Source organism: Lactuca serriola, chromosome 6 (genome assembly GCF_051521515.1).
Source record: "Lactuca serriola cultivar US96UC23 chromosome 6, Lser_US96UC23_V15, whole genome shotgun sequence".
Lineage (NCBI taxonomy): Eukaryota > Viridiplantae > Streptophyta > Magnoliopsida > Asterales > Asteraceae > Lactuca > Lactuca serriola.
The window spans coordinates 53,122,718-53,138,879 of NC_136413.1; the positions used below are offsets into that span (position 1 = coordinate 53,122,718).

At 33.1% G+C, this 16,162-nt stretch overlaps 1 protein-coding gene across 4 annotated transcripts; it reads left to right on the forward strand.

Annotated features, from left to right (window-relative positions):
- Positions 1 to 2,051: 2,051 nt before the first annotated feature.
- Positions 2,052 to 6,541, forward strand: LOC145058372 (uncharacterized). Of its 4 annotated transcripts, none has more exons than XM_079006289.1 (13): positions 2,052 to 2,331; positions 2,436 to 2,567; positions 2,748 to 2,864; positions 2,967 to 3,017; positions 3,118 to 3,207; positions 3,294 to 3,440; positions 3,517 to 3,693; positions 3,803 to 4,417; positions 4,713 to 4,953; positions 5,025 to 5,398; positions 5,483 to 5,617; positions 5,989 to 6,182; positions 6,269 to 6,541. In XM_079006289.1, the coding sequence occupies exons 1-13, from the start codon at positions 2,239 to 2,241 to the stop codon at positions 6,330 to 6,332; spliced, it is 2,430 nt and encodes an 809-aa protein (XP_078862415.1). In that variant the 5' UTR covers positions 2,052 to 2,238; the 3' UTR covers positions 6,333 to 6,541. The 4 variants fall into 4 exon arrangements, with proteins under 4 accessions (XP_078862415.1, XP_078862416.1, XP_078862417.1 ...); XM_079006290.1 differs by having other exon boundaries at positions 5,028 to 5,398; XM_079006291.1 differs by having other exon boundaries at positions 3,830 to 4,417.
- Positions 6,542 to 16,162: the final 9,621 nt, after the last annotated feature.

Here is a 16,162-nt window from a genome sequence, read left to right on the forward strand (position 1 = left end):
ATGTCCGAAAGTTGAGAAGCCCAAAAAACTCAAGGTGAAGAGAAAGAGATCAACTACTAAAGGTGGTAATGAAGAGGAAGGAAGTGGTTCAAAAACAACAGTTGCACGTAAACGGAAGCAATCAGAGAGGATTATAAAGAAAAAATTGGCAAAAAGGGTTGAAGGGAAAAATGGAGAAGGAAATTCTGGTGATAATCCAATGAATATTGAATAGACATAACTGTTATTTGGTATTGTGTTAAGACTAGGTTGGTTGTTTGATGTGTGTTTGTTGTTTGATGTGTTATTTAACTTTGTTTCGTAATAGTATTAGGGTACCCATAGTATTATTATGGTAAGTGTTTGTTGAATGTTTTTTTATGTACAATAGTAACACAAACAAAACGATGACACACAATAGCAGGGCACTAATAGGAAAGGGATTACAAATCCATTACATAACCATTCCAAATACATTGGTAAACATGAAAGGAAACCATATTAGAAATAACCATAACTTCATCTTAATAGGAAAGGAAACCATATTTAATACGAATGGGATTACAAACCCTTTACATACCCATTACAACTTGTAGACTAATACCACAAAAAAAAATAGCCCAACTTAGAAATAACCATAACTTCATCTTTCTAACATCAGATTGAAGCTTCTTATTTGCTAGAACCAAATTTGTAACCAAAGTTGTATCAGCAGTCGTGTTAGTACTCTCCACTTCATCTGCCCAACATATGAAGCCATCACGAGGCCCCTACAATGGAAGTTATTATTTGTTATAGATTAAGTTACCAAACCCAGAAACAAATTATCAAAATCTAAGTCAACAGTTAACATGCAATTTACATTTACCTTTTTAGGGCAAGCATAAAAGAGTTGGCTAGGGTTGTATTTAGTAGTTGACGTTCGTAATATTGCTTCACATCCACACGAGCATTGAACTGATTTCATCGAACCCTTCATTTCAGTTAGGTCACTTGAACGGTAAGAAGAATATGAGAGCAAAAGAAAGCTTATTGAGCCCACATATGTGTCTGAAACATGAGTATATGTAAGGGTAAATTGTGAAAGGACGAAATTACCCTCTTTCACACTAATTAACTATAATTTCCATTAACTACTATTTTTCCATTAAATAAACCCGGTTACAAAGTTTAGTTTATACAAAATTGCCTGTGCTTAGACAGGTCTTCAATCACCTTTGCCAAAACAAACACATAAACCCTAATACACAACATTATACTACCAAAAGAAGACACATCCATACCTAATCAACACAAACACTACGAACCACCTACATAAACACCAACAAATCAGGGGTTCACGATACGAAGAAACTTCTCCACCATAAAACCAAAAGTCACAATCACCAATACAATCAACGAAGTCACCTTTTTCTCCGTGCGCTCAATCCGACGATGTAATACGAGTGACTGAACCCTGCATAACACCAAATCTCGACCCATTTCTTCTTTGAACCGGGCGACTTCCATTTTCTGCTCTGCAATTTCTGCTCCACAATCACAATAAATCGTATGCAAATCGCCGAAGTTGAGACGGTCTCGTGAATTTATAGATATTGACTCCGGTGAAAGTGGTGGTGGGGTCGCCATCGTGACTCACGTGAATGCGAAGTATCGAGGTTATGTCGGATTGTCGGTAACCTTTAGTGGAAAAGGGTATTGAAGATTTAGGGTTTCATCGAATAAGCCACTGTTTTTATGGACTGATGGGTCCACAATGACCCTTAGGCCCCAAGCAAGGAACCGATAACAACTCAGTGACATGTACATGAGTTAACTCAGACTCAACTCACTTGCTGACTATGCTTATTATGTGTATGATTTACCTGTTAAAACAGGTAACAGGACCAATTTAGCCGATAAAGTAAAACTTGGTTCCTCTCAAGTGCGAAAAAAAAAAACAATAGGGACCATTTAAGCCATAACTAGAAAGATGGTTGGGTGAGAATGACATTTACCCTAAAAATAAATGAATAAGAAGATTTTAAAGATAAATAGATAAAAATTGTTCATGTTTTATTTCTATTATTTGATTGCATTTTTGTTGCAAAATTCCCTACTCCAACTTATCATCGTCTTCACTGAAAGAAAAGAAAATCCTACTAGAATTACACAAGATCGGAGCCATAATTTGGGAAAGCATCACTACCAATCGCTGGGGTTTTGGATGATCGGTTTTAATAATAATTCAATCAGTTTGCCACATTTTATAGTTTCTTAATGGGAGCGAGTAGAAAGCTTCAAGGCGAGATCGATCGGGTTTTGAAGAAAGTCCAGGAAGGAGTCGATATTTTCGACAGTATTTGGAACAAGGCAATTTCATTTAGTTATCTTCAACTTCTTGATTTTTTTTTTCGTTTAATGCATATATTGATAGTTGATGTGTAACAGTCAGTTGTCGAAATTTCGTTGTTTAGGTTTACGATACTGACAATGCCAATCAGAAGGAGAAATTTGAAGCCGATTTGAAGAAGGAGATCAAGAAACTTCAGAGGCACAGAGACCAGATTAAGACATGGATACAGTTCACCGAGATCAAGGATAAAAAGGTTAGTTTAATCGCTCTGTACAGTTGCTGCTTGCTTACCGAGTTACTGAAGTATCGAATACTGTTTTCCTAGTAGTTGTGTGCTGTTCGCTATTAGGTTTATCTCAATCCACAGAAAATATATTTACAACAAAATTCTCTTTCATGCATGTTGACATCGGTTAGTGCCTCTTATGAGCAGGCTCTAATGGATGCTCGGAAGCTTATTGAAAAAGAAATGGAACGGTTTAAGATATGTGAAAAGGAAACAAAGACAAAAGCATTCTCCAAGGAAGGCCTTGGACAGCAGCCTAAAACAGTATGTATTACTATATTTCCACCATTGTTACTGTATGAATCTGAAATTGGACATTTGTGTACATCTTTTTTCCTGCATTAATCTGTTAATTCTCTGTCGTAGGATCCAAAGGAGAAAGCAAAGTCAGAGACTAGAGATTGGTTGAACAATACAGTATGGAACTATAGTACTATACTTTCATTTTGAAGTCTGATTTTGAATCACAAATTGGACGTTTTATATAAATAATTAAATATACATTTTCTTGAATTAGGTGTCTGAGCTTGAATCTCAAATTGATAGTTTTGAAGCTGAGATGGAGGAGTTATCTGTTAAAAAAGGGAAAGCAAGGCCACCAAGATTGGTAATATAGCAAATGAAGGGTACAATTTCTGATGAATAATGATCATTGTTAAAATTTCATAACTTAATAAGCAATTTGTTTCACAGACTCATTTGGAATCATCAATCAATCGACACAAAGCTCATATAATGAAGTTAGAGTTGATTTTAAGATTGCTGGATAATGATGAGTTGAGCCCTGAACAAGTCAATGATGTTAAAGATTTCTTGGATGATTATGTGGAACGAAATCAGGTTTTTTTATTTTCTTTCACTTGAAGATTTTTTTCAAAATGGACTCTGTTATTTAACTGAATCATTTCTCCTACAGGAAGCTTTTGATGACTTTGATGATGTGGACATGTTATACAACACCTTACCTTTGGACAAGGTAGAGTCACTTGAAGATCTAGTCACCATTTGTCCACCTGGCATTGTTAAGGGTGTTGGTGCTACAGCTGCTGTTTCAAGCATAAAATCAACCTTATCCACTTCAGCTCAGTCATCGGTATGTTCCAAGAAATTAGTTTGCCAACAATATGACACATGTCAATTGCTGATTAGCTGTCACTAATTTGTAATCCGTATCATTTGATTTTGGCTTTTTGTTGTTTTAGGCTACAATTACATCTCCTATTCAACAGGGGGATTCAGTACAGGAGCAGGTTGATGAGGTGGCGCCTCCCCAAGACACTATCTCAGAGTTAGGGCCACAAACTCCATCTCCAAAAATTATTCCAATTTCGCCCGCCCCTCCAACATCAGAAAGACCCCCTGCTACCCCTGTTGCCATTGCAGGTCCAAATCCTGTCAAGGGTATTTTGGACAATACAACCTTATCTGTTCCTTCAACACCAATAAACACTTCCACTAAGGAAGAAGAGCTTTCCACCTTTCCCACTCGTAAACCATCATCATCCCTTAGAAGTGGTGTGACCAATTTACCCTCCCTCACCATCCCAGTCACCTCCAGAATCAGTGTTTCCAGCAGTGGATCTTTAACAACTCCATTGTCAGAAGCATCCATGAGTGGAATGATGCAATCATTGGTTTCTCCTTTAAGTAGTAGAATGCTATTACCACAAGTTGGGAAAACCAGTGAAAGTGTTGGTGGTGGGGAGAGTGGTGAGGGTGGTGGTGTGACAGGGAGGGTGTTTTCATCACCTTCTGGAGTTCCTGGAATACAATGGCGACCTGGAATTGGAAATCCATTCCAAAGTCAACATGAAGGGGTATGTTTTACTCTATTTTGTCCATATGTGATTGCCATGCCTAATATGATGGAATCGATGTGGGAATGGAATGGCTCATTCCATTGGAAATAAAAAAAGTGTTTTTATTTATTTATTATTTTTTTTTTGTCTTGTGTGATGAAATGGAATCACAAAGAGAATGGAATGAACGAAGTAATGGAATGGATCATTTAAACATGTTTGTTATGAAGAATTTCAAAAGTAAATGAAATTAAGTTGATAAATAATGAAATAATATAATTATTTCTAAAAATAACAATAATCTTTGGCACAGTTTCGTGGAAGAGCAGAAATTGCACCAGACCAAAGGGAGAAGTTTTTACAAAGATTCCAACAAGTGCAGCAGCAGCAGCAACAACAAGCTCCAAAGCAATTTACACCATTGCAGTTCAACTCTCAAACATCAGGGGCACCGCTATCACTACCTCCTCAAATTGTGGGACCCACCGCCACATCAGCATTACAACCAAGTTTGACCCATTCACAGTCCGGTCAACACATACTCATGTCAACCGGTAAGTTTTACAAAAAAAACTATTTTGTTTAAAGATGTTTCTGACTTTTTTAAATAACAATGTACTTTAAGTAGATGTTGGCCATGTGAAAGCTGAAGAGCTGCAAAATGACGATTCTGCCCCTGATTCTGCTCCTGTCCGTGAAACCGATTCAAAGGTGTCAATGTCATTTCCATCAGATACGGTGGCCGAGCCTGCCCAAGCTGCCCGAGATATTGAACTCTCTCCCGGGCAGCCTTTACAGTTGACTGCCCTTGCCCTTGGGGTTATTGGTAGAAGAAGTGTTTCTGAGGTTGGTGCAATTGGAGATACCCTCAGTGGTGGTGGGACATTTTTGCCCTTGGATGCCCCTCATGATCAGCAATCCACCTTTCAGTTGCTTGATTCCGGCTTTTATAAACTCCCACAACCCAAAGATTCTGAACTTGCTAAAAGCTACACTCCTGTATGAAAATGTTAAATTCCTTTTATTTTTTTTATTTTTTAATAATCGCATTTTGTTAATTTGTTTTTGTTTTATTTATTTCAGAGGCATCCAGCTGCGACCCCACAATTCTACCCTCAAGTGCAGGCTCCAATTGTTAATAATCCAGCCTTTTGGGAAAGACTTGGATCTGATAACATTGGAACCGATACTCTGTTTTTTGCATTTTATTATCAACAGGTATTTACTATTTACATATAAGGTTTTCTCTTGCAATTTTGGTCTTTAATCCTTAGGTTTTTGTAATGTTTTTGGTCCATATTGCAAGAAAATGACTATTTTTGGGACTGAAATTGAAAAAAATCAGCTATACTCAAGGACCAAAAATGGTCATTTTACTTGGAAGTTGGAACATGGACCAAAAACATTACAACAATCTCAAATGAGGACCAAAATTGCAAGAGAAAAGGTATTCAGGACCAAAATTGCAAAAGGCAACCAACTATAGTATAGTACTTTACCCACACAGGGAGCAAAAGTGTAATTTACAAATAGTATAAAGTTGAAAATTGAAATTAGTATTGCATTGATTTTGTTTAAATACTTTACAGAAGAGTTACCAGCAATATTTAGCTGCAAAAGAACTGAAAAAGCAATCATGGAGATACCATAAAAAGTACAACACATGGTTTCAAAGGCATGAGGAGCCAAAAATTGCTACTGATGACTATGAACAAGGGACGTATGTGTACTTCGATTTTCATATGGCCACTGATACAGATCATCACCTCCTGCAACATGGATGGTATGTACTAGTACTTCAAAAAGATTCCACATCCAATTTTACGTTTTCACCCCCTTCACTTTTAATTATTTATTATTTATTTGCAGGTGTCAAAGAATCAAGACCGAATTCAAATTTGAGTATAATTTTCTTGAAGATGAACTCGTGTAAATAGTATAATACTGGTTGCATTGCTTTGTTTCTGACTATCAGAAGAACTACATTGACAATTTTTGTTTTTTAGCTCATTAATCATGAAAAGATATATAATAATTGTACAGAAAAAAATCACAGCCTTAAAAGAACAAACAGAGACAATAATTAGGAATTGTCTAACTGATTAAACGGAATTAATTGAATACTGCCTTCATGTTTAAAAAGTTGGATAACATGTTTTTGTTTGTTTTTATTTCCTATAAAAGTCGTATTATTGATTATTGTTATTATTGTGTGGGGGGAGAGATCAGAGATGGATTATCAATAATAGGAACACCTGGTTTGGTTTAGAGCAATATGATTACAGTATCTTTTACGATGTTCAGTATAAAAAACTATTGGGGGAATATGAGATTTTAATTTATGTCGATGTACGTGGAGAAATGAAAAATAAATATATAAATAATAACCATGTTTTTTTAATCATTTGTCAAATCATAACTAAAAGTTAACAAAGATCACATTTTGAATTTGCAGGGGACCCAATGTAGTCGGCACGACCAAGTTTAGCCTAAAAGAATATAAATTATTTTAGTTCTCCCAAATATACGAAATTAAGCATTGTGACATGAGTTTAGACTGACCGACAAATGCCACTATTCATCAAAAAATATAAATTATTTTCGTATACTTCCAAATTGTACATATTTTTCACGGAATTCATGAATTTTATTCATAAATACATTTTTTTCAAAGTTTTTTTTGGTAGTAGGAATATTCAAAAACCGTTTTGCACCAAAACAAAAGTTTAATATTGCAAAAATGAAGTTCTGGGTTGAGAGATTTTCTGAATTTTTTTTTTCAGTTTGGTTTAAAAAAAACATAAAAAAAAATAAATGCTTTAAATATGGAGATCATTTTTGTAGCGATAAGCAGCATTTCGCAATGTCATTACGAAATTGGTGACAATTCTGAAGAATATGAAAAACTCTAGTTATTTTTTTTAGCAAATTATAAAGAAAACTGATTATATTTATCATTTTTTATATTTAATTTGAAAACAAATTAAGTTTGATAAATTCATCTTTATATGAGGTGATGTTGATTCTTGTATTTTGTTTTGTTAATAATAAGCCAAGATTGAAGGTTGAACATTACACACTAATAAGATAGTAAATATGGGTTGTGCTATAAGTATTTTATTTTATCTTTTTTATTTCTTAACTTCAAACTAATTAATCATTTATTTTTTGATTTATTTGACATCATTTTTTTGTTTTTGTTTTCCCTTTTGTTTTTTTGTTGTTTTTTCTTTTCTTTTATTTATTAGATTATTCTTATTATTTTTTTTTTAAATTAAAACTTATTTTTTAGAATTACACTATAAATATAATTTCATATTAAAAAAAATAGTTTTATTCATTTGTAAGACTTTTATGTATGATATTTTTATATTGGATACAAAAGCTTACTTATTATTATTATTATTATTATTATTATTATTATTATTATTATTATTATTACATTGGATACAAAAACTTACTTATTATTATTATTATTATTGATAAAAAAGTACTTTTCATATTAGAATTACACTACAAATGCAATTTTATTTTGGATAAAAAAAGCTTACTTTTTCTTTGTCGGTCCATCACATTCATTCATAAACAATCTCTCTTTCTATTTATTATTATTATTATTATTATTATTATTATTTCGTCTGTCATGACATATTTTCACCATCAACAACTACAGTTTTTTGATCTAAGTTCATCCTAACCATTATGTAATGGTTGATTTACAAGGAGCATATCCAATGTCTGATGTTTTGTCCAGACTTTTTCGTACATACAGATCAGAACATTCGGCTGCATGAGAAACATTGTATAGTGTTCGACTAAATGCTTTCAATCCGTATAACGCACCACACAATTGTAATACCAAACCAATTAATATCCGTGATAAATAAAATAAAAAAACTTTGCTTTTGTTCCATTTCATATAGTCATTCGAATTTTATAATGTCATCCAATTTTTAAAATCTTATCCGAATTTTATATGATTATCAAAATGTATAATAATAATAATAATAATTAAAAATAACCAAAACAGAAAGTCAAAAAAATCACATCGAAAGGATGAAATTGGAAAAAAAAAGGATATACTCATAACATTAGCATTAAGTATTTGTTATTATCATATCATATGGTGTAAGTTTAGTTATGTAGGTTAGGTGACTTTCTTGATATTGACAATTCTTTCAAGGTACTTTTCAATTATGTTTGTCCTTTTTATGTACGTGTATTATTTCATAATATTCCAAATTGAATGTAATTTTTTCTTGGCCCACGTTTAAATTTTAATCCTAATTTATTCCTTCATTATAAATTTATATAATAATATAAACCTATTTACAAAATTTTAATATACATACATGGAGTTATAATCACAAGTATGGTTTCTGCTAGCTTTCCTGGCTCCATTACTCTTCATGTAAATAACAAAATACATTGATACTACAATAGCTTCTGTGGTTTTTAGTCAAAAGAGTAGGTAAGGAAAGTTTTGTCCTTTGAGCGGTTGTACTACCTGTTTCAATAATTGTACATTCTTGAACCTCTGTGTCAATTTGAAATTTTCTCGATTTGTGTAAAGATGATCTCAAGAAAAACTATTAAATGCCAAAATCCGATTCTTTAGTAGTTTTACAGATGCAGTAAATGTAGTGTTGTACCTTCTACGTTGTGGTATATGCAATTGTGCATATGGATGTATATAAAGATAAAAATATTACTATAATCCCTTAAATATTTATTGGCATACTATATATATATATATATATATATATATATATATATATATATATATATATATATATATATATATATATATTCTAATAGAAATTTGAAAATTTGCACTGTTGTTGGCTGAAAGCTTGCAAATAGATCTTGTCTTTTATTAATAATGCATGCAAACCATTTCCTCTTGGTAATAATAGAAAATGTGGTCCATTATTGTTTCTTTTGTTAAAAGGATAAAAGGTATCAGTAAAGTTGGCAAAACTTTAACTATAATCGTTTTGCGTTTTTTACAAAATCTTAGCAACTAGCAAGTATCAGAAAATCCTATAGAAAAAACCAATATATATTCAAATTTGACAAGTAGTTCATATTTATGCAATACTGATTAAGATATGGAATGTGGAATCAAACTTGATTTCTTAATCAAGATAAAAGGTGGGATCATACGTATAATTTCGAACATAAATGATGAATATCCTGACTTTTTATCTTCTTAAAAATGTTACTATTTTATTTTATTTCTAGTTTTGTTTTAATTTTCCATTCTTTTAATTTAATCTTTTATAACTTCGTTTTAGGGAATTTCGTTTTTGCATGTTATTTAAAAATTTCCTTTTATATATTCTAAATTTTCCAAATCTATTTTTTAAAAAGTAGCTTTTCTAAATTTGCTTTTACAAATCCATTATTTATGGCTTTTTACAAATTTGCACTTCTATGAATTTGTTTATTTACATTATTACATATTCATATTCTAAAAAAATATAAAAATATGTAAAAGTCATGCGCATATTCCATTTTATGAAAATTCATACGTTTTTACAACTCTCATATATATATATATATATATATATATATATATATATATATATATATATATATATATATATATATATATATTAATGTGTTTCTTACATTTATTGTGTGTTAGAATGCACAAATAAAAATTTAATAAAATTAAATAATTATTTAATTAAATAGAGATAAATATTAAATGATTTTCATAATTGAATGTATAATAAATGATATCCATAATTATAATTCTCTTTTTATGAAAACTAATTAAATTCGTCATTAATGTCAGCAATAACATTTTTTTTAGAATGAAATCGCATCTATGTTTTTATGTATGTGTTTGTTTTTTGTTTCAGGACTCATTCATTTAAAATACAATAAAGTTGAATGAAATATGAAGAATGAGAGTGTATTCTACTAGAATACATCTCATTTTTTTAAATACGAATTCATTTTGAAAAAATATTATTGTTCACATTAATGAAGAATTTAATTAGTTTCCATAAAATTGAATTATAAGTATGGATATCATTTAATATACATATAACTTTTACTAAATTCTTATTGGTGGATTCTAGCACACAATAGATGTGAGAAACATTTGAAACTCTCTGTGACATCCCCAAAATCACGGCTAGAAAAGACTGATTTGTTTATGATTTGTTTTATAAAATCAAAGTAATCATTTGATTAAAAGAGTTGCGGAATTTGTTCCCAAAACAAAATATGATAAGAATTTATCAAAAAATTTCTAAAAAGAAACGTATGTTCATTAAATAACAAAATCTCGGGATATCATGTTCCGATACAAACCAAAAACATAAATAGTATAAAATAGACCTTACAACAGTTATTTATAACTACTGATCTATAATCCAAAATCTCTCGTCATGTCAACCGACTTATGCCCTTGTGCTACTACCTATGATACAAAGAAAACTGAGTGGGTCAGACTTGGGAGCCTGGTGAACATATAGGGTTTTCAACCCACAATAATATAATTATTATATTTAACCATCAAACAATCAACCCAATTACCCATACTCATTATCTTCTTTATTTCTTAAGGTTTTACCTTAATAATAAACTATCCTTCCTTCATTCATTCCTAAGGATTGACCTAAGGAATTGGCACAAACTCCATTGCTGCCCGAGGTTCATCTACACAGTACTAAATCCATAGCTACCAAGGTTCATCTACATAGTACTAAATCCATAGCTATCATCGTTCATCTACACAATACTAAATCCGTAGCTACCAAGGTTCTTATATAAGGCACTAAATCTATAGCTGTCAGGGTTTTTAGAGTACACCGGTGAACATCAAGTCCACAACACCTACAAGTTACAAGCCTGGTAGTGTTCCACTGGATTGTCTAGAATCGTCTGTGGTTGTCATCCTTAGTTTGTTGAATGAAGGGGCCATCGTTTGGGTAAATGTTTCACTCATTTTTTACCTGTCACCCTCATCTCATGATCTATGTCATCTCTCGTCTCATCCTCAAACTCATCCTTCATCACACGCCAACTATTTCTTCTACCCATGTTCTACCTAACATATTTGTAGATAAAAATTACATATACAGTTTAAACCATTTAAAAACTTGTATAAAACATTCATTCAACATGCATCTCAAGTAAACAAACAATATATGCCCTTGTGCTACTACCTATGATACAAAGAAAACTGAGTGGGTCAGGCTTGGGAGCCTGGTGAACATATAGGGTTTTCAACCCACAATAATATAATTATTATATTTAACCATCAAACAATCAACCCAATTACCCATCCCCATTATCTTCTTTATTTCTTAAGGTTTTACCTTAATAATAAACTATCCTTCCTTCATTCATTCCTAAGGATTGACCTAAGGAATTGGCACAAAGTCCATTGCTACCCGAGGTTCATCTACACAGTACTAAATCCATAGCTACCAAGGTTCATCTACATAGTACTAAATCCATAGCTACCATCGTTCATCTACACAGTACTAAATCCATAGCTACCAAGGTTCTTATATAAGGCACTAAATCTAGCTGTCAGGGGTTTTAGAGTACACCGGTGAACATCAAGTCCACAACACCTACAAGTTGCGAGCCTGCTAGTGTTCCACTGGATTGTCTAGAATCGTCTGTGGTTGTCATCCCTAGTTTGTTGAATGACAGGGCCATCGTTTGGGTAAATGTTTCACTCATTTTTCACTTGTCACCCTCATCTCATGATCTATGTCATCTCTCGTCTCATCCTCAAACTCATCCTTCATCACACGCCAACTATTTCGTCTACCCATGTTCTACCCAACATATTTGTAGATAAAAATTACATATACAGTTTAAACCATTTAAAAACCTGTATAAAACATTCATTCAACATCCATCTCAAGTAAACAAACAATATATAAACACATAACATGTATTTCATAGCAAATACTTCATATCTATGTGTTAGAAGAAAGTAACTACATACTCACTTGTTAAGACGATTGTCGGACACTACAACTCTTCAAGTAGAAGTTCTTCTATGAAACCGGGATATCTTCACACACCGGGCTTCTCATGGGCAGAGCTTTGGCTTGAAACTCTTTTCTCCTTGAGATCTTCGGTGCTTCGGGTCTCGGGATGATACCGGGGCTTCGGGGGTATAACTTGCACGTAAATCGAGGTAATACGGGTGAGAGGAAAGAGATTTGGCAACCATAAACGGCTGGACTCGACATCTATTTATAGGGGGCTGAAAAACTATGCTCATGTCGTGAGCCACTAATGCTCACGTTGTGAGCTCGAATATGTCACCGCGTTCGTCATGACCACTTGCCTTGGAAGACGTCCATCACCTGCTCACGTCGTGAACACTGTGCTCACGTCGTGAGCTTTGACACAGGTCTTGAAGTTTGTGTTCTGAACTTCAGAAATTCATATCTCTCGCATACGAGCTCCGTTTTCGACGTTCTTTGAACGCATAGGTGCGATTATTCTCTACAACTCTCGTTTAGCCTCCGTCGGCTAATTTTGAATTTAACTTTTATTATATTATTTTTAGTAGACTGGGACAGGAAAACTCCGTTAGGAATTCACAACTCCTTTATCTGACGTCCGTTTTCATCTGTCTTTTTACCGTTTCATTACTATCAACGAGATATTCGATTCTTATTTAGATTGTTTTGGCTAGAAATCACTTGATCTCATATTCGAACTTTAGGCTGCATACTGCTAAGTCGAAACTTCGAAAAATCACAACTTCCTCATACGAAGTCAGATTTTGACGTTGTTTTTATGCACGCTCTCGGTTTAATGTATTCTACGACTTTCGTTTAGATCATTAAGGCTAAATATCGCTCTATCGTAAATTCACTATTTATGTTATGCAGTGTCATACCGGTTCTGTCGCGAAACTTCGACATGTCATAACTTCTTCGTTATAACTCGGATTTCGGACCAGTCTGTGAATATGAACATCTTAACACAGGTTAAAGACTTCCAAAAATCATAATAAAAATTATGAATAAACTAGACACATTTTATGAACTCTCAAAATTTACGGATTCAGTTTTCGACTTCGTATGATTTTTCTATGATTTTTCTAAAACAGTGCAGAAAGGTTAAAAACTAGTTAACAACTTACAACTTTCATAACACTTTGTATTATGTTGACCAAAGTGTATAACAATAGGTTCCAAATATTGAATGTGTTTTCTTGTTAGTTTATCATCATAAACTGAAATTTAGTCATTCATGATAAGATTCTTCATTCATTTAGAACACATATAATAAGCTATAATAAGCATAGTTTATGGATTCATAGCACTAATGTATTTTCATAAAAGATTTCTTTTACATTACAAACGTTTTGGATAAACTATAATAGGTATAGTTTATGTATCATTCACATTTCAAACTTATTTACCAAAAGTTTTCAGTTCAGTTCACGTAAATCTGTTAATGAATAAATTTATGAGTCATTCCCTTCATGTTACCTTCATGGTAACAAAGTCAAAAGTCCTGTAAATTGTAACCAGAGTCTCTTGTAGGGAGAGCGTGATAGTTGTGTATAGATCTATATTGGGTCTGACAAGCCCACACCTGAGCTGCTTGCAACAGCTAGATCGACATGTCTGAGGTGACAAGTGTCATTTAATGTACGCCGCCTGAAGAACGTTGTATTACGAGGCCGTCTGAGTCTTAGCATGGTTATAATAGCTCACATGTGGTATTAACAAATCATAAGATTTACGGGTTCTACTTTCAAATTAGCAAGTTATGTCGATCTAACTCACATAAATTACTTTAAGTATGGAAATATACTTGTAGACTTTTATATCAAAAAGGATTTTATGCCGATTTAAAAATCACTTTTATATCTCTAAGTATGGAAAAATACTTGTTTATTTTTGGTCCTGAGATTTAGGACTACCTAACTCTTATAAGGAAAATATTGGATTTTCTTTGGAAACATATTTCTGTTAAAACTACTTTCATCTAGAATTGTTAGGCTTCGGCTATAATTGCTAAGTGTATATGTTAGAGTTATATAAGAATCTATTCATAATCGACTTAGAATTGGTGGGCCCGCCTTTCTTCCTGTTCCTTGTTTGGTTGTGGACCTAGGGCAGACCCATTATATTCGACGGTTTATTTAATTTAAATTTTATAAAACTTATATACACTGGGTGATTATAGAAGGAATCTACGGGTCTTTCTAGGGTTCATTATCGCATAACATAGAAGTATTCATTTCACACTTAACAAAGAAAATATTGGGTTTTCTGGAAACATACTTTGTCTCTTTTAAAAAGAAAACGGTTTCTTTCTCAAACAAAACTCTTATGAACTCACCAACTTAATTGTTGACACTTTTTCAAAATTACTTATATTCTCAGGAAATCAGTGAAACAAGAAAACAACAACATTTTGAGGATGAGACGTTAAATCGTCAAACAGTTCATTTTGTCATTATAATGTAATTGATTTTGAAACATGTAAACTTACTATGATGTAACTTTTTCAATTATATTTATGATGGTTGTATTTACTTTGAGCATTATTATACTCGTTGTGATACTATACATGAAGTCCTCCACCCCCAGACGTTTCCGCCATCCTTGGTTTGGGGGTGTGACATTAACACGTGGCTAAATCCTGACCATTGCTTTCTCCCCACGCCTTGCCACCGGATGCAGACATGTGGCCGCGTACGCCAACGTACGTGTTTAGTACTCCCAACGTACACACTTCGCCCAACCTATAAATAGAGCTCGTTTCTTCTAATTTTTCCACTACAATTCTCATCTACTTCTTTCCCAACACCCCCAAACCCTCAAGACTTTTCCCTTGCACCTCCTAGGTGTTCGTAGTGAGTCTCGGAGTGCCAGAAGGCTCCGAGAAGAAGAGCTTTCAGCTCAGAAGTTCTGCCCGTGCAGGACCCGGTTCCTCACTAAACTCCCTTGTAAGTGAGTTATGCTTACCCTACTTTAAGTATAAGTTATGTTTAAGTTCATTATTGTTTTTATGAACCTATAAACAAGATTTATCAGTTATTCCATGTCATTATACTTATTGATCTACTTACGAGGATGATGTCTAGGCTGTGATTTAGTGAGGTGTTTAAAGTGGGCTTTCCAAACAGTATACTTCTTATACCAAACATACCCTACCTCTGATATGATCTTACCTGGTTCTTCCTTAATTGATAGAACATGAAAGTAGACTTTGAGTTAATGATGAATATAGACTAATAATTAGTCGCAATAAATATTAGACTAAGATCAAGTAATAATGATACTAGGTTTCGTCGAAGGAAAAGAAAATTGTTAGAAGCGAAGCGCTGCCCGAATTTCGAGTCATCACTTTAACAAGTGAGTGCATAGTTACTTTCATCTTACATATAGATATAAAGTAATCAATATACATTACGCGCTATATGTGCCATTTATCTCTGTTCTTGATATCTATACTGGATGAACGATTTATACACATTTTACTTGATTTAAAATGTATACGTATTTTTATACCTATAAATATATTGGGTAAAGATGGATAGATGAAACATGAGATGAATGATGAGAGATGAAAAATGATATAGACGATGAGATGTGCAAGATGATGAGAAGCCTTGACCTTACCAATGATCCAATCATCTAGCAGAGTATAGATGATGATCACAGACTATTTTAGATAGTCCAGTGGAATGTTAGCAGGCTCACAGCCTGTAGGTGTTGTGAACGATGTGTTCACCAAATGTACTCTAAAAAC

Excerpts from the sequence above, each read along its gene's own strand:
- LOC145058372 (XM_079006289.1), top strand. The coding sequence starts at position 2,239 with ATGGGAGCGAGTAGAAAGCTTCAAGGCGAGATCGATCGGGTTTTGAAG. Across the intron at positions 3,441-3,516 it reads ATTATGTGGAACGAAATCAG|GAAGCTTTTGATGACTTTGA; the intron begins GTTTTTTTATTT and ends TTTCTCCTACAG. Across the intron at positions 4,954-5,024 it reads ACACATACTCATGTCAACCG|TAGATGTTGGCCATGTGAAA; the intron begins GTAAGTTTTACA and ends ATGTACTTTAAG.